At 40.6% G+C, this 19,276-nt stretch overlaps 1 protein-coding gene across 5 annotated transcripts in view; it reads left to right on the top strand.

Annotated features, from left to right (window-relative positions):
* Positions 1–5,287: 5,287 nt before the first annotated feature.
* The window catches only part of DHX30 (DExH-box helicase 30), a 31,950-nt gene continuing 17,961 nt past the window's right edge, over positions 5,288–19,276 (top strand). Inside the window, exons 1-4 of one of the 5 annotated variants that reach the window (XM_020999197.2) lie at positions 5,288–5,396; positions 7,444–7,538; positions 10,301–10,355; positions 14,641–14,736. In XM_020999197.2, coding sequence (XP_020854856.1) covers positions 10,328–10,355; positions 14,641–14,736 — 124 coding nt within the window. In that variant the 5' untranslated portion in view covers positions 5,288–5,396; positions 7,444–7,538; positions 10,301–10,327. Of the gene's footprint in view, positions 5,397–5,570; positions 5,657–7,420; positions 7,539–10,300; positions 10,356–13,972; positions 14,087–14,640; positions 14,737–19,276 lie in introns of those variants that run through there. The other 4 variants (XM_020999198.2, XM_020999200.2, XM_020999199.2 and 1 more) reach the window with 4 other exon arrangements.

Here is a 19,276-nt window from a genome sequence, read left to right on the forward strand (position 1 = left end):
TCTACCTTCTAACTAGATAACAACATAAATACACATTGATTAAGTGATGCTGAAACGATTTATGAAACTAGGTGTTTCCTGACAAGACACAATTTTTCAAAACGGCATTTAATTCTACCCCCCCATCCAACACCTTCTTACCTATTACCGAAAAAAGTTATCATGTACAGCATGAGACTGCACAGTAGTCGGTGGATTGTATTGGTGGATGCTATTACTTCTTGATTCTGAATTATATTTTTAAATATTGTTTTTGCTGTTCTCCTGTATGCTCACTTTCATATTAAAATCAACAAGTATCAAAATAACTGTTAACTTAATTTGGAGGATCAATTCAATTTCATAAATTTACTTTCAGATATTCTTCAGTGAATTCTTACATTTTATAATACTCTGCAATGGATTTGGCATGTGATACAACTATCTTCACTGAGGAAGTCTGGTGATGCTCACTTTGAACACTGTAGGACTATATGACCCGTTGTCCCATGAAATGCTTCCTTTAGCCACATAATGAAAATAATCCAGTCATTCCTTTATTTTCCCCTCCAAGAAACTCCAAGTGGCTAAAAATCTTTTATATCTTCTAATTTCACTTACAGCAAGAATGACAATATGGATGTGGTTCAGTAAAGATGGTGGGCCTGGTCAAACACAAACCACTAGACTTTGGGAAAGCAGATCTGAAAAATGGTACCATGAATACTAGAGTATCTAATAGGGTAAAGGCTCTCAAAAATTAAATTCTGACAAATACCATTCCATTGCAAATGATCCTAATGAGGGGAAAAAAGGGTGAAGCATTTAAAAAAACAAACGTGGCTATACTCAGAGCTTTCTGAATCTACCTACTGCTTAAGATGGATGATATATGAATAGATGATAGAGACTATTATTCAATTTCTATTGTGTTTATATATCTTCTTTATTTAAGAAGAATAAACAGGGAAGTTTGGTGGAGCAGTGGATGGAGTAACAGCCCTGAAGTCAGGAGGGCCTGAGTTCAAATTCGATCTCAGACGTGTACTAGCTGTGTGACCCTAGGCAAGTCACTTAACCTCGCCTGCCTCTAAAAAGAAGAATTATGAAACTGGAAAGAGTGGGATAAACATGGCTATGAGGGAAATAAAAATAAAGTGACAATAAGAGAATCTCTTAGCCCTGAGAAATTCCATCCCAGTACACATAAATAAGTTGTAGAATCTTTTAATTGCTGAACCACTAGCATCATAAACTCAATCTCATAAGAACAGAAAAATCTCAATTTTGAAAAATAAGAAGAGGGAAAATCTAGGATAAGATAGAAGTATAATAACTTGATGTTAATCTCTAGGAAAAACTCTAAAGCAAATCATTTAAAATAAGTTTGGAGACATTTCAGGAAAGATAATCACTTGGAGCTAGCATTAGCTTACTAAGAACAAGTTACGACAAACTAATTTTATTTCCTTTTCTGGTAGCCATATTACCATAAGAAGAATGCTATTTCTGTAGTACAAATACATATCAGTGTGGCATTAGTCAATCAATCAACTAAGGAACAAGCATTTCTTAAGAATCTATGTATCAGGCAGGCAGTGATGCTAGGTGCTGGGGAGACTACTACAAAAGTCCCTGACCTTAAGGTTCTTACAGTCTAGCTGCGGAAGATTATATCTTATACATATATAGGTAAATAAAAAATAGATACAAAGTTATTGGATTGGAAGGAAGGTATTAATAGATGGGAGTATCAAGGAAAGGCCTCATATAAAAGCAGAAACTTGAGGTGAAAAGTCTTTTGTGGTAAGTTTGTGGAAAGATTAAGAAATGTTGGAAGAATGATTACATATTTAGGTTAGACTGAATATCCATACTGAAAGGATAGCAACTAATGAATCACAGACAACAAAGAGATCTCTAGTGATATCTCCCTTTTATACCACAGAGTTCACAAAGCATTTTATACTCTACTTCAAAGCATTTATAACAAGTTATTTTGACGACCCATCTTTATGCTTTATCGCCATTTTAGAGTGTAAGTTCTATGAAAGAGACTGTAACCTATATAAATGTTGTATCTCTCATAGCAACTAGCAAAGTAATTTGAACACAAGGAGGGGCTTATATGTTTCATGAATTTTTTTAAGTTGTCATTACAAATGAATTGAGGCCATGAGTATACTATTTGAAAGATAAAACAATTAAAACAAAAATTTCACATACAAATGAACAGCTTATGCCAAATGATTAAAAGTTACCTCACATTTCTACACCATTTTAAGATTTACAAAGCACTTTCTTCACAACATCTTTTCCAGGGACGTAATGTAATTATTATTATCCTTATTTTATAAGCAAGGAAAATGCCAGGGCACAGGTAAACTGACTGGTCCAAGGCTACACAGCTGGGTCATTGCTGGAATTCACACATAGGCCTCTCCTTTCTCACAGCAGTATCCTTTCCAAATCATTCATTGCAGTCCTCTGTCAATAACACTAGTGAATCTGGTTTTACCTTCAATCACAATCCTGATCTAGCAACTACCACCTTTGTTTATGGGGTGTAAAAACTGAAAACAAGAACAACAAAACCTTCTTACCCCCATAGCTAGAATCTCCTTGTTCCTCAGAAATATTCTAGAGTACCAGCCCCAAGTTCAGAAGACCTGGGTTCATTGACTCTGTTTTATACTGCCTAAATGTGACTTTGCAACAAATTCACCTAAGTTCTCTGTGTTTCAGTCTTCTTACCTGCAAAATGGGGTTACTGATATACTACCTACCTCAGAGTTATCAGTTATTTGCCTTAATGGTTCCCAAAAAAGGAAGAAATGCAAAGGTTAGGGTCAATTCTTCTAGGTATAGTGAGTAAAAAGGGCTCTAGATTTAGAATCAGAGGACCTGGGTTCAAATTCCTGCTCTGCTACTTACTAGCCTATGTAACCTTGGTCGGGTCACTTACCTTCTTTCAAGTTCCTCATTTGTAAAGTGAGGTTAGACTAGGTGGCCTCTAATTTCCCCTTCTAGTTCTAAATCTAAGATCCTAGAATAATCCAAACTAAAGAAACATTTATAAGTCCCTACTATGTATAGAACACTTGTAAGAAAAGAACAAGTCCCAAAAATCACCTTAAAAGCAGAGCTTTATTTGACTAAAAGAGAAACAGAAAACGCCTAGCTCACTGCAGCCTTGCAGAAACATCTATTACGATTCCTAATATCATTAGTAAGGTTAGGTCAAAAAACCTGCTAGGTTTTATTAATCTTATTAGCAAAAAAGAAAATGACTCCTGAAGAGCATTATACTTAATTCTGGGTTATTTTTGTTTTTTCTTTGTATCCTCTATGCTTAGCACAGCGCAGGGCACATAGTAAATGTTTCATAAATACTTTCTGATTAACAAAGATCATTCAGTGTACTGATCTAATAATTCTACCATAAATCAATTATTAAAATTCAGGTCAGAGGCCTAAAAATCGTGAGATCTATGTTCGTGAGGTCAGCCTAGGTTATTAAATTGCTGATTGTCATTCTCAGTGCTGACTCAAGTGACAGCACCAAAGTCAGGTTTCTTAATCAGTAGCCTTTCTTTGGTTTCACCTCCTTCAGATCGGAGCTCTTCAATAGATAATTAAAATCTTTTCAACTAAGCCTTATCAACAAAAAAGTACAAGTCTCCAAGAAAACTAGGCTGCATGATAACCTACACTACAGGAACAAAGATCTGCTTCAGAAGGGCACAGAAGGAGACTGGGTGCAATTGATACTTTTCTTCACATAGAGAACAAAGGGAGACAAGGCTTTTGTAAAGTTTTTTTTTTAAGGACAAGATAAGGAAAATAAACCAATAACAGGAAACGGGGCAATTTCACCCTATTTCAATGTGCCTCATTAGATAAAACCACTGCTTCAAGAATATTTGTTTCATGTATTAAGAAACCCACAGGCCAAAACACTTAGGAAGGAAATGCACTTATATTGCTCATCTATTTAGAATGGTGTGGCAATAACTTCATACTTCCCATATCCAAGAAAACACACATCTTAAAGGATACGCCAGTATCTTTCCTTCCCTGGACCCTTCACCTGGATTCAGAGCTACTACCATCAGTTTTTCGATAGAATTTCAATGAAATCTAAAACTAGAGCTACGAAATTCCGGATACTGACATTTCCTATGGGGTATTATGGCCTAACCCCAAGACTAAATGATGTAAAGGTGATGCACGTCCCTACTCACATGCTCAAGGCAGGAATATAGGAGTCACCAGAACTGTCAAAAGCAACACCTCTGAGCTCCCAAAATCCAAGGAGAAAACAGAAAAGGGGCGGGGGGGGGCGCGACCAAACAACCAAAATCCTGGAAGGAGAATATTAAGGATGAATTCATTGTAGGATTGAGGGTGGGGGGAACAAGTGGACTAAGAAGGAGCTTAGGCTCTCCTGAGTCCCCATCATAGTCAGTGGCTAGAAAGGGCGGGGTGGGGGTGGAAAGGGATGGGAGTGGGCTGGAAAATCCCCGCGGGTGGGGAGGAGTCGGAAGCCGGGCCTGGAGAGGACCCTGGATGAGAGGGGTCCTCGGGCTGGGGCAGGTACCTTATCATTAACAGTCGAAAGATGAGCACCCCGGGAACAGAGAAGGGGCATTAGGTGAGAAATGGAGGCTAGATTAGGGTGCTGCCGGGTCTGCTGGTAATGTTGGAGGAGGGGGCCGGGGGATTGGAGGTTACCCCTGAGAGGGTGGGGCCAAGTCTCGCGCAGGGTGGGGGGGAGGGGCCGCTAAAGGAAGTGGGGAGGGGCAACCCGTTGAGAAAGGGTCCCCGGCCCCCGCTTCTTGGGGCTGCTGGGAGGGGAAGCGGGGCGCGGTGAATATGCAAAGGGGGGGGCAGATCCAGTCATCGCCTCAGGACCCCGTTACCTGTTGCCCGTCGCCTGGCCCACTCCCCTCGGCGGCCCGGGCTCCTCGCGCCGGCGCCAGCCCCCCCTCGGCGCTAAGGGACCGGAGTGACACACAGGATGTCCCGCCCCCAGCCCGACTTGGACCCCTTTCTCATTGGGCCCCGGGGCCGGCCTCCTCCCCACTGGTTGGTCTAGTGGGGCCCGCGAGCCTCAGTGGCCGTTTGGAGGTGCAGTCTGGGAGCCCAGGACTCGTGGCCCCCCGGGAACTAACCAGCGAGACTGGCCCCGGGAGGGAGGGGGTGGGGGCGGGAAAGAAGAAGCGTGGAGGGGGGAGGGGGAAAGGAAGGAGAAAGGGAAAGAAAAAAGAAAGGGGAGGGTCAGAGGGGAAAGCGGGTTGCTTCCGCCACGTGACCCGGAAGAGGCCGCGCTGCCGCTTGTGGGAGTTGTAGTCCTACTTGGGTGGAAGCGGCTCATGCGCGTTACACCGAGGTTTGTTTCACATCTGTAACAACAGGTGAATTGTGCTTTTTATTCTCCCCCCGTGGCGTGTCTCCGCGGCGAGGGGTCGGGGGAGGGGATCGGGGCAGGGGAAGCTCCCCGGGGCTCTTCCCCTGTTTCTGAAAAGAGCGGGAGGCGGGGAGGCCCCAGGGACCAGGCCGGGCATCCTGGGCCCCACCAGGGGGATCCAGCCTGGGATGGGGACAGTTAAGAGGCGGGAGTCCGATCCGCCCGTTGCCATGGAGCCCCGGGGGAGGCACCCGGAGGGAAGCCGAGGTCGGGCTGGGCAGGGCCCCGCATCCCGGGACCTCCAGGGGGTTGGGGGGAGCCCTTGATGCTCAGAGGGCAGCTCGGGGAGGCCTGCAGCCCCATCCTTCCTGGCCCAGGCGTCCGCCGATATCCTGAGAGGAAGGAGGAGCAACCTCAGGAAGGCCCTGGTGCACCCCTGGAGCTGGAGGAAGCAGCACCTACGGCCCCTTCCCGGAGGGGGGTGCGGGGGTGGGGGGCGCCGGTCGCTGTGAGAAAGCCCTAGCCAGGTCCGTGGCCTGGGAAACCGGGTCTGCCCCCTGCGAGCCCCTCGGCTGCACGAGCGGAGAAGGCCCGGTGCATCCTGGAACCTTTGTTTGCCATGATGTGCCTGGACCACTTCTCTAAGGGGAGGCACAGCGTGTACAGGCCAGCCCCTGGATCTGCCACCAGCTGCATCGGCTACTTCCCTGGGGGAACCCGGTGCATGCAGGGTTCTTTGTTTGGCTGCGGATACTCTCCCTTGAGGGGGAGTGTAGGGGGGTTGTAGGCCTGGTGCATAAAGGAGCCTTTGTTGGCCCCAGGCTATTTTAACCATTTGGCTAGGGGTGGCCCAGAGCATGCAAAGTCCTTTGTTTGCAATGAGCCCCTTAGGTCTACTTTACTCCCTTGGAGTCACTAGTCTAAATTTCCAGGTTGCTAGTGGTGTCAGTGTGTTTCTCCTTGAGACATACCATTTTTCCCTTGATCGAATTTATTAGGAAAGGCCTGCAGGATCCATCATCCTTTGACACCACACCCCCTTTCATTCCTCTGGGACTTGTCCTTTTTTAAGACCTTGGTGGCAGCCAAGATGGAGATAGCAAATTGTCCAAAATCTCTTGATAGCTGGGGAAAAATAGCTAGTATGAGATGGAGCACTACATCGAGGTTTCTCCACTAATTTCTTAGAAGATACCTTGCAGTCTTAAAATAATCTTAGAGGATTACTAAGAATTAGTTCCTAAAGGATCTGAAATGTCAGGAAAAGGAGGCTGTTGTCAGGGTGAATTGTTTGATACTTAAAGCTTTAGTGGTAGGTTCTTTTTCTTTGTTAGATGGATGACTTGCCAGAACTGTTTGTCCCTGAAGTAGCTATTCTAATCAGTAGCTATATACTCTGCAGGGATGTTATCTCTACTGGTTTTCTCTCTACCTTCTAAAACTCGTACTAGTGTCATTCTGTTGTTTCAGCTTTGTCCTGTTCCCAGGCTTTGGAATGAATGACTCTATGCAGGGAAAATATAAGCAACCCTTCTGAAATTGTTCACTTTATTTTTTTAAAGACCTCTATCTAAAAGAAAAAATGTTTAGACTGCAACACTATCTTTCCCCTTCCCCCCCCCCACTCCCTAGAAAATGCCTGTCTGGACTGGGATGGTGGCTTTATATAATCTCTAACTAGGTCAGTAGAATCCACATTGTAATTTTTATGAAATCATGGTTCAAAACATTTTGCCTAAGGATAAGGTGCTGCTGTAACAGAATGCCTCTGGGGGAAATTATTTTAGGGTATAAAAAGCCTTATCTGATTGACATGCTCTTTCCTCATGGCTGCTATGGAGTAAGAAGATCCAGAGTTTGGGATGAGAATAGGGTATACTAGGCCCTTAAATTAGCCTGAGTTACTATGTTTACCTTTATAGTCTCTTGAGTTGTTAATCCACTAACTGAACTTGTCCTTGTTCTTAGAATTGGTAAATGAGTTTCAATGACAGGAACAACTTTCACTCTGTGTGTGGGCTGCTGTTTTAGTGACCCAGCATTGTACTTCCCAGGAGGAGGCCCAGCCTGGTGATGAAGAATAGGACAGAGAGAATTTACTTCCCATTCAAAAGCTGTAGAAATCTGAGACTTTCACTGATCTTGTAAGGTAAGTCAGTTTAATGAAACATGATGAGTTTATAGCCTAGTTATATTGCAAAATACTAGACAGTTATAAAATCCATTTGTAACTAATTTAAAGGGGATGTATGCTTTTTTAAGTGGTCACAAAATAGAGACATCTTAAAATGAATTTGGCTAGAGATGAGTGATGGTTCGTTTGCAGGGAATATTGGCGTAATAGAATTTCACTTGTCTATAAATGGTTAAAGAGACACAAAAGGTTCTGAACCAAGCTATATCCTATATTAATATGCAGCCATTTGTGTGTTATTACATAATAAGTGAAACAACTTTCTCTAGGTTTTATTCTTTCTTGTGTACCCTGTGGAATGACTAAACTTAAACTATGCAGAACCTCCCAGAATATCAGCCCTAAAAAGATTGAAAAATGAGACCTAGTTAGTATGGAATGGGGTAGTTGGTACTTTTTAATTAAAAACGAAAATTCTAGTATACATTTAGAAGCACTACTGAAGCCTGTAGCCCTAATGGTCTGTTGCCAAAAAAAAAAAACCTTTTTTTTTTGGCTGTAAAAGGCTAGATAAGAAACAATGATAAATTTGTTAATTGAGTATAAGATCATTTGTTATTTAGTGCATTTATTCCCAGATCATATAGAGTAAAATGAATTTGGATGGAATGGATTTTAAAGTAATTGTTCTGTAGTAATGAACTCACATAAAATTCTTGGCACATAGTAGGTAATTAATAAATGCTTGTTGGTTGATTGATCCTTTTAGAGGCTTTAGATTTTATGATCATGCTCTGACTTCCTTAAATGTATGATAGTTACAGTTAAATTTAAATCAAAGTGCTATGTTAACATAGAAGAGATATGTCCCAATATAAAAGAGGTTTGTGGTCTAATCAGTAGCTGCTCTGTATAGGCATAGAATTGTTTTTTGGGTTTTTTTTTTGCTTTTAGGCAATTGGGGTTAAGTGACTTGCCCAGGGTCACACAGCTAGTAAATGTCAAGTGTTTGGTCTGAGGCGGAATTTGAACTCAGGTCCTCCTGACTTCAGGGCCGGTGTTCTATCCACTGCGCCACCTAGCTGCCCCAAAATTGTATTTTCTAAAACAAATCATTGTATCTGTATTTCCATTTGACAAGAATTCAGCAAATGCTTATGAAGTGTATACTATGTGCATGTCAGTAGAACTCAAAGATGAACTAATATACCTCTCTGACCTCAAGAAGTATCCTCTGATTGGAGGATAGTTGGGCAGAACTGTGGTAAGTTTTTAAAGGACAGGTACAAACAAAATGCTCAAGGAAGTAGATTTTTTTCTCTTACCACATGCTAATACTCACATTAATACTGTCCCTAGAAGGGAAGACATTATCAGGACAGACCTGTTACAAACTTGAAATTCTTATCAGTGCAACACATATGAAAATGTGACCTAAGAACTGATAAGAATAGCAGATAATGTTCAGGTGTAAATCCCTATCAGAGTCCCAGTCATGCTAAATTACATTGTAATAAAATATCTGTAAAATGTGGATTTTGTGGCATTTGGTATTTATTGTGGTTGTTTAAAGTATAAAAATGCTGTTATCGCTGGGATGTTTATTTTTCTAGTTTCTAAAATTGTTCCTAGGTTTGGAATGCTCGGGGGCAAACACAAGGAGAATTTGCAGATTTATAAAGGAAAAACCAGCAGGAGATGAGCAGTTGAGTTTTAATTTGACATGACCTCTTAGCCATTTCCCCTACCCCCAACCCCTTTGTAAAAAGCATCCAAAACAAGGAGAAATACAAGGCATCCTGATATGGCAGTTTCCAACAACACCAGGCCTACTGTCACTGGCTCTGATTACCAATGGCTGAGCTAAATGGGAATACCCAGAGATCTAATGGGAAGGGTGCACTGGTTTCCAGTGACATAAGAAATTGTTTAGGGCCAGATAAGCCAATGACCTGCCACAAATTCTTAATTGCTTTAAAAATATAAGAAACAAACTTATTTTTCTGTTTAGTGGCTCTGTGCTTTGTTTGGGATCACAGTGGATCCAGATGGAATGTTTGCTCCTTGAAGGTAGTGGTGTTTGCATTTGTGTTTGTATTCCCAGAACCTAGCTCAGTAGATGCTTAATAAATGTTTGTTGGATTAGAATTTTTGTTTTGATTTAATCCATTGTGATTAAAGGGCTCATTTTTGAAAAATGTGTTTTACCAGGAATTACAGTAGAATCTGTCCCCATTTAAGAAAGGTCTTAAAGGCAAATCAGTTCCTGGAAACTTAACTACATGTAGAAAAAGTTCACTAACCCAGTTAGTTTATAAAGTCTTAGTCCTATTCCCAACAACAATTTGGAGGGGTCTTCTCAGAATAATCTGAGAGCAATCTGAAAACACTATGCTTTTTCAGACTCAGTTTTTTTAGCTGTAAAAGGGGTAATAGTGCTTGCGCTATGTATGTCAGGATTTTTGTAAGGAAAATGCTTTGGTATAAAAATGTGAGTTATTATTTTAACCTTTAAATGATTTCACTGAAATCTATTTATTGCTGGAGTATTGTATTTATTTAATAGTCATTCTGTGGCTTTCGAACAGAAGAACACTCTGATCAAAACTGGAGAAAATCACCTTATAAAATAGTAGGGTCCATCTTTAACATGAGTGAAAATGATTTGAGCTTATTAATAAAGACTTTCCTTTGTCTTTTATTTGAACAAAGTTTTCTGGTTTATGTGGCTTCACTAGGCCAAGAATATTCACCTGTCTTTCTATCTTCCTTCTCAGGATACCAGCTTTTTCACTTTGACAGAGATGTTTAGTCTGGACTCATTTAGAAAAGGTAAGAACCATGTATATGTCAGGGTAAGAGGAAAATCAAAATGACTTTTAAAATCATTTTACGCTTCACTAAGATTCATTAAGAATCATTAATAATGCCTTACATTTGTAGAGTACTTTGTACTTTAGAAAGTACTTTCCTATCCTTTATCTCATTTGATTCTTACAGCAACCTTAATGAGATAGGTAAGACAGATTTTTATCTCCATTTCAAATATAAGGAGACTGTAACTTAGAAATTGGGAAGGTCACACATTAAGTCAGACTTAGGCATGACCAGAAACTAGGTTTTATGGTCCTTGGTTCATTATTCTTTTTACCTGAGTCGATGCTGCCTCCCTAGTGAATATCAGAATTGCTTTTCAGTGTTTCATTGGCATTGCCTTGTTGCCCTTTTTAAGGCCTTTAATCACTGAAACCTATGCTGAGTGCAGAGGGCTGATCCTCATTCTAATAGCTTTGAGATGCCAGTCATTGATGTGCATGTATCTGAGAAACACATTACCCAGCCTGCAAGATGCCCCTCACAAAGGAAAGGTGTACAGTCCTTTCTACATCCCACATCAGGTTGTATACCCTTGGAGTAACTAGAGAGCTATGCTGATAGTTGTGTGGGAGCAAGAAAAATGATTGGTTCAGTTAGTTATCACTTGTGTAAAAATTCAAAATATCTTTTCCTCGTGTCCTTTGCTTCTGTAGCTTTTACCTCTTGCTGTCATCTCCGCAGGAAATTATTCACTTTCCTGCTTTTGTTAGTTCTTCACCTAGGCTGGAGAAAATCAAATCTAAGATTATTGTGGCCAACAGTAATCTGACTTTAAATTCAAGTTTTAGCATTAGGTTGCTTTGTGTCCACAGAAGAATCATTGACTTTCTTCAGTTACTTGCAGAAATTGGGTGACTTTTTTTTTCCCCAGAGAAACACATTTTTTTCCATTATTATAATGGACAACACAGTTGAGTCATGATTACATGACTCACTACATATCTCAAAAGGTGCTCTGGGAGAGGCTGTCCAAGGATTTACTATTTCCCTACATATGTGAGCAATCTGCTAAATTTTCAAGCTTTCTAAACAAGTAGCATTATTTAAATTCAGCTTAGCAGTTGGGTTCTATTCACATTTATTCAATACTGTCTGATGTTATACCTTGATTTAACCACATCTAAATTTTGTTTACTTAACTTTAGGCCGAAAAGTCATTAGTAAAACATGTAATTCTTTAATTTCTAGCTGCATTGCTGATAGCTGGTAGGTAAAGAGACTTTTCTAAATACTCTTTAGCCACCCTAGGTTAGCCATTGTCCCCTGGAATACCGTCCCTAATGTTGTTCTTCAAGACTCAGAGTAAAGCACTTCTCTGTGGAGTTTTCTCAGCCACTATGATCTCTCCTTCCTCAGAAATCCTACAGAATTTATTTATTTATTTTTTGTTTAGGTAGTGAGGTTAAGTGACTTGCACAGGGTCACATAGCTAGTAAGTTTTATATGTCTGAGACCGAATTTGAACTCAGGTCCTTCTAAATCCGGGGCTGGTTCTCTATCCACTTCACCAACTAGCTGCCCCATTCCTATAGAATTTGTGCCATTTATTTGGCAATAAATCATATAATGATTTGTTTCTTCCATTATTGTATTAATTTTTAATTTATTTTGTAAATTGTTTAACTTTTTGCTTCATATCTTGCATGAATTAGATTGTAAACTCTTTAAGGGTTAGAACTATGTTGTTCTTTGTATCCCTTGTCATAACACCTGTCACCTCATTACTTTGAAAAATCTATCATTCCATTGTTGCAGCTATACACTCCAGATTGCAACCCCTTAAAAAGCTGCTATGACCAAAAAGTTCATTACCTGGTACTCAAACTTTTGGTGATGAACCTTTCCATACTTACCTAGGCTAGTAGCAGACAGCAGTCACAATGTTGGTCACCATGGCCATACATGAAACCTTTCCAGTTTGGTAAGAATTTTCAGAACTTGTGCTCCACTAGTATAATCTTCAGGAACCCAGGGTTACGTTCATGTCAAGATGAGGTTTAGGAGGAAGACTTTGAGAATTTAAAGTAGGTACTAAATACATATTTGTTGATTTATTGATTAGTCTACATGGCAAATCAAGGGATCTTGGCTAAAAATGGTTTTTGCATTTTGAAATTCAGTAAAACTTTAATGAAAAACATACAAACCAGTATTGGTTTGCTTGGTCCCAGCATGCAGTCTGCTTTCTTGTTCTGAGTGAAGCATTAGTTTGTTAATTCATTTGACAAATATTTATTGATTGTTTACTGTGTATGTAAGGCCTTGTACTAGGTGCTATGGAAAAAAGAAACAGCCTCCCTGCAGACATTTACAATCTAATTGGGTGAGGGATGTATACAAATAATTACAGCCCAATATATGAGAACTACTGTAGGAGTGGTACAGATAATAAAGGCTATCAGAGTTCAGAGAAGGGAGAGATCACTTCTGGTTGCATGCTGGGACCAATTGTGTCAACGAGTTAGTCCCCATACCGTTGTAGTCAACTTTGAAGTATGACCATCAGATTCTTGACAAGTTGCCAGTTCCTGCCTTTTATCAACTTGGAATTGTATCCAATTATCAAATTGGATACAAATACCTGGTATTCTAGTACTTTAATGTTCTGGGAAGCACATCAGGGTCAGTGAGCAAAAAACAAGAAGGGTCTTTTCTCATTGGCTTAATATTTCAACGACGTGATTTTATTGCTTTGCTTGCTCCCTTTACACGAGCAGTCCCACTCTGGGGTCCACAAACTTGTTTTTTTACTTCTATATTTTGACAATTGTATTTTAAAATAATTGGTTTCCTTTGTAATCATATGTATTTTATGCATTTGAAAACATTATTTAAAGAAGAGGTCCATAGGTTTTCACCAAATTGCCAAAGAGGTCCCTGACCAAAAAAAGATTAAGAAGCCCATTCTACAACTGAGTTGACAGTTTCTGTGACTTTCTGTGACTGAAAAACTTCAACATATGGTGGCCAAACTTCTATTGATGAAGATCTCTTGACTTAAATAAACTGGTCCTTAGACATCAGGCCCATACTCAAAACTTTCCAGTTGGGTACGACGTGTCAGAACTTGAGCTCTGTTAGCATAGCCTTCAAAAACCCAGGCTCTAAGCCAAGCCCTGATGATGACTTTTAGTGGACGCATTTGTATGAGATATTGAAAAATGCTCCATGTGTAATAGGAAGGCATATAGACCCTGAAGTATATGGATCAAGTGAATTCTCAGTCCTGGGGACAACTGCTATTTTTAACTTTTATACCTTATTCCCTAAGTGTTAAAAGTGCTTATCCAAGCTGACGTGCATAACCATCAAATAATGATAGAGCTTTATCTATCCACACATATTTGTACATAGATAATCGAATTGTGTTTCTTCAGAATCCCAGTGACAGTTGGTGGGAATGATCCTCCTTTGACATGTAGACAGGTGACAATAGAGAGGTTGCATTGTTTGTGACCACAATTCATCAGTAGTAGGGCTGGCTTTATTTCCCCTGGTCCTTTATTTCTGTAAGTTTCTTCATCTAGATGATCTTTCTCAGGTGTATACCATTCTGACCATTCATTACTTAGCACCTGTTTTGGAAGAAAGAATGAAAATATTGCTAAAAATTGTCAGTGGCCAGCACCTTTTCCTGTTAAGGCTTCTTCAGCGTGGCTCATGAGGGAAAGAAGGAAGTTTGAAGGGTAAGAGCAAAGGTGGTTACTTTGGGAACTCAAAGCACATATAAGGAATGTCATCATGGTTTTATTAAGAAAAATAATTCCTTACCTTTGGAAGTCCTTTATACTTTTTTCAAAGTACATTGATATCCATTATCTCATTTGATCCTCACAACACTGTGAGGCAAATAGGGAGAGTAAAATATCTCCATTTTACAAATGAGAGAACTAGGTCTCTTTTAAGTTGTCCAAGGTCACACAGTTCCTTAGGGGTGGAACTACACCTTCATGGACTCCTAGGACAGTGTTCTTCCCATTCCCTCATGCTGCCTTTCAAATACCACAGAGTTTAGCCTCTAGATAAAACAATTTCCTTATTTCTGCAGTGATTTGTTCCCCATCCTCACCCCTCTACAGACCCCTTATGTACAGAAGTTTCATTAAAAAGTGTACATCCCTGGGTAGATGCTTCAGATTTAGTCCTATAGTGGGTAGTATCTTCTGGAGCATATGAAACTTCCCAAGTGACTGGAACTGATGAGACCAATGTCACCCTGACATCCTGTCTTTTTCCCCAGATCGGACCCAGCACAGGCAGCGTCAGTGCAAACTCCCCCCACCCCGCCTTCCACCGATGTGTGTCAACCCAGCCCCTGGAGGGACCATCTCTCGGGGTAAGAGAGGAGCCTGGTCTCCAACACCTGTTTGGTCTAGGGTCCATGGTGGGGGCAGGCAGAGTGAACTTTTTTGCCAGGGTTGTAGGAGTTTATAGGAAGGAACATAAGGAAAATAGCCTGAGTCCAAAAGGATCCAGTTCATATCTGCCCACGTGTTTTAGACTTCAGTTTTAGCACCCCTTGTGTGGCTGGGGATAGAGGGAAATTCAGTATGGGTCTGGGCGTTTGGGATATATATCCTAGGACTTCTCTCCCTTTATGCATGGTACATATAGCACTGAGAAGAGAACAGTAAGCATACAAAAGGAATGAGTACAGAGGGTATTAACTCAGCCAAGACTCCTGTATCTTTTTCCTGGAAGGCTTAAAAGATGCAGTGTGACCATTAGTAATGGAGTCTTGCTCCTATTTCTTATTGAGTCACCTCAATCCTGACAATGAATTTCGTTCCCCTTTTGTTTGTGGAAGGTATTTCAAGAAGGCCCAGACAAATAGAATAGCTTGTCCTAGGTCTCAGTGATGAGCAGATCTGGAACTAAAACCAAAGGCTTCTGTCCTCCTCCACTGCCTGCTCCCACTGTGGTACCCCCTTCCTCCTTCATGCTTTTTAAAACTGATAAAAGTTAGTGGTGCCTATTGTACCTTTCTACCTTTTAAATCACCATTTCCAAGCAAGCTTCTTCCTGAATGGCTTAGTGATGGGTCCCATCCAATTTTGAGATTATCTGTTCCTATTTACTATGTCTTTGTGTAATGGGTGGTATCAGTTTTAGTAAATGTTTGTAAAGTGCTTTGTAGGCTATGAATACCATGAAACGTGCTTGGGAGTAAGCGAATACTCCATTTTCAATAGTTAATGTTATTAAATTTATCCTATAGCCTCCATTCTAAAAAGCCCCTTCCAAAGGTGGGCTTGGCACAAAGAGGGAGATGCAGTCCATCTGACTGTTTGAGTTGTGAGTGTTTTAAAGAAATGACATCCCCCCTCCCATTGCCAAAAAAAAAAGGAATTGATTGCCCTTTTTTTTCTTTCTTAAAATGCCCTGTGACTCAAAAAGGCTAAACATTAACATTTCCAACAAGGCAGATGAGTGGCTCTCAGAGCAACAGATGCTCTTTGGCTTAGCTTGAAAACAGTTACTGTGGAAATTAACCAGGCAACCGGTGGTCAGGAGATGCCTCCTTGAGCACATGCAGTGAGGAAGGCCACTACATGTGCTTCTAGTGTAGTTGATTTTGCCCATTGCTGGTCTTTAGAGAAGCCTGGAGCTGCCTTCCTGAGCTCTTTTGTTCTGTGGATTGACAGTTCCAAGGGCCACACTTGCTGATCTCCCAGTCATGCCTCTAGAAAGCATCCATGGATGTGTGCTTCTTTGCTACCCCTTTTTTTTCCCTTTCTCTTGGCTAGAAAAGCAAACTATATATTTCTATTTCTGTGTCACAGAAGCAGCAGATTTAAATCCTTAACAGCAGTGTGATTGTTTTGAATTCCATTAGCACTTTATTTTTGTAAGAATGTGTTTCCCACAGATTTTGCTGCTCTCTGTATCTACCAGGGGAAGCAGGTTAGTAGCAATCTCTGGTATTCAAATAAGGAAACCCATGCCTAGAGAAGGGAAGTCACTGGCCAAGGTCACACCTCACTTCACTAGTAGTTAAGATATTAAAAGATATGACTTTCAACTTTGTTGCTGGAAGTTTAGACAATTGCCCCATATTTTCTTCTGAGGAAGAAACATAGGTCAACACAGCAAGCGTCTGTGGTTCTGTTGGTGTGGGAACTCCTTCATTTCAACCACCAAATCTTAGAAAATTGCCTGAGGAAGAAACATAAGTGAAATAATTCATATCTGAACCTTCTGTTTTAGTCACCAATGCCCCCTAAAAAAAATGATGAAAGATTAAAATGGACCTCCAGGGGAATCTAAATCTAGAAGAGATGTTAAAGGTGATTAATTCCAACCTCCTGTCTTATTTAGGAGTCCCTTCCACAACATTTGTGGCACGTGATTAGGCAGCCTCTGGTTAAACACTTCTACTATTGGGGAACTCACTGCTTTGTGAGGCAAGTTCTCCCATTTTTGGAAGACTCATTGTTAGTAGGTTCTACTTCATATTGACCTAAAATATGCCCTCCTCTAATTTTCAACCAGTGGTGCTAGTGCTTTCTTTTGGAGCTACACAGAGTAGATCTAATCATGTTTCTCTGTGACAACCCTTAATGTATTTACAGATAGTAAAGACCTCTTCCCTCAGTCCTCTCTTCTCTGGGCTAAACATCCCTAGTTTATTTAACCTTTCCTCATACGACATGGTTTTGAGTCATCTTCCTCCATACGTACCCATTTATTCAGAGAATGTTATGTCTAAAACTGAACACAGTTCTTTAAATGTGGTCTGACTAATGCCAATTGTAAAAGGATCCAGATATTACTTCCTTTTAGAATTTGATATTTTGAAGGGATAGAGCTATTGGTTTATCTCACATAACCCAAATATCCACACCAGCCCAGAAATGGGAAGTCTTATTTAAAACAAATAATAGGTCAATTTTAGATATTCAGGTAGCAAGCTCAACATTTATTCTCATTCAGTCAGCAAGCATCTATCTATTAAGTACTTACTTAGTGTGTGCCAAACACTGTGCTAACTACTATAGAGATACAAATGCAAACAGAAAGCAAGCCAGCCTCTGCCCTCAAGTATTCTGACCAAGGTCCTGGAGTCATAGGGGTCAGGTAAGTGGCTCCTACCCTGGGCAAGTCACTTAATCCCAATTGCCTCACCAAAAAAACCAAAACAAAACCACAAACAGAAGGAAGGAAGGAAAAAGATCTTATGGTCATAGAATGATCTGATCAACCTTTTTTTTTGGCCAAGGTGGGGGGCATCAAATTTACCTTTTCTTATTAATAATATGGCAATATGGCAGCTAGGTGGTGCAGTGGATGGAATATCGAGCCTGAAGTCAGAAAGACTTCTCTTCCTGAGTTCAAATCTGACCTCAGACACTTACTAGGTAGACCACCCTGAGCAAGTCACTTAACCCTGTTTGCCTCAATTTCCTCATCTGTAAAAAGAGCTGGAGAAGGAAATGGCAAACTATTCTGTAGTATCTTTACAAAGAAAACCCCAAATGGGGTCACAGAGTTGGAGAAGATTGAAAAACTGAACAACAAAAATTAATAATATGGACAACATAATGTCACTAATAGGTTAGGATGTGCACCAAGTAGTGTAAAGTAAAAATTAATGATGACTTATTGCTGGGCAGTAAAGACCTTTAATTTCCTCTGCCACGTGACCAAACCTAAGCTGAGTCTTTTTCTGTTCAAGTGTATTCTAATTCATTCTATATGAATGAGATATTTGTAAAAGCACTTAGCACAGAGCCTAGCACAGAGTCAGTATTATATAAATGCTCATTCCCTCCCTCCCTGCCTGTCAACAAAATAATCCTTACATCCAGCCCTCAGAATTACATGTCATTCTTTCTGATTCCTGACTGAAGCAGCTTGTCATTTGAACTTTTCTTTTCCCATGGAAATTGTGTGGCCCTCTGGGTATGATCAGAAGCTGCCTAACCAGCTAAAGAGCCTGGACCTACACAGGCTTCCTCCCAAGCCACAGAAACTTCATCAGACCTTTCAACTCGTTCCTCCAAAGTTCGGTTCTTTCATATCACTTATTTCAGTTCAACAAAAGAACCTGAGGACGGTCTTGCGCAACACTGGGCTTAACCTATTATTCAGATTCAACCACTGATGTTATTCTTAATCTAGAAATGAACACCAAGAATTCTCACCCATGAATCTGCCATTCTTCCAGAATTTTCACTTCTTGTAGGCAAAAGGGCCAATACTCCTCCAGGAACATTAGGGAGCAGCCCTAGGCTTGAGGTGAATAAGATATCCTACTGGGAGAGGTTTTGATTGGGGATCCCTGGAGCCTTGGTCATTTAGCATCCTATCTCTCTGAGCTCAATTTCTTTACTGCCTTTCCATACCAGTGGCAGTCATAAACTTCTCTTTCAGCCCTAAAAGATCTTCTAAATCAGAGGTTCATTGACCCCTAAGGAGTCTTGAAAGCTTTCATGGAATTTGTGATCTTAGATGGGGGAAATTTAGCATTTCTCAAAATTATAAATATAAAATATATCATTTTGAGAAGTCCATAGCTTTTATTAGATAGATTTCAGGGATTCTGTGAACTTGGATGGGGAAAAAAATTGCAATTTTTATTTTCACTGACTTCCGATGGAAATTTAGCATTTCTTTCAATTCAAAGAAAATCTGATATGCTGAGGACTCCATAGTTTTCAGCAGCCTGCAGAAGAAGTCAATGACATAAAAAATGGTTAAGAACCTTTGTCTTACAATTCCTTCATTTTACCAATGAGGAAAATAGGTTGAGAGCTGCCCCAAAGGGCGGCTAGGTGGCGCAGTGGATAGAGCACTGGCCCTGGAGTCAGGAGGACCTGAGTTCAAATGTGGCCTCAGACACTTGACATTACTTAGCTGTGTGACCCTGGGCAAGT

Source organism: Phascolarctos cinereus, unplaced genomic scaffold, assembly GCF_003287225.1.
Source record: "Phascolarctos cinereus isolate Bilbo 61053 unplaced genomic scaffold, phaCin_HiC Scaffold_4;HRSCAF=312, whole genome shotgun sequence".
Classification (NCBI taxonomy): domain Eukaryota; kingdom Metazoa; phylum Chordata; class Mammalia; order Diprotodontia; family Phascolarctidae; genus Phascolarctos; species Phascolarctos cinereus.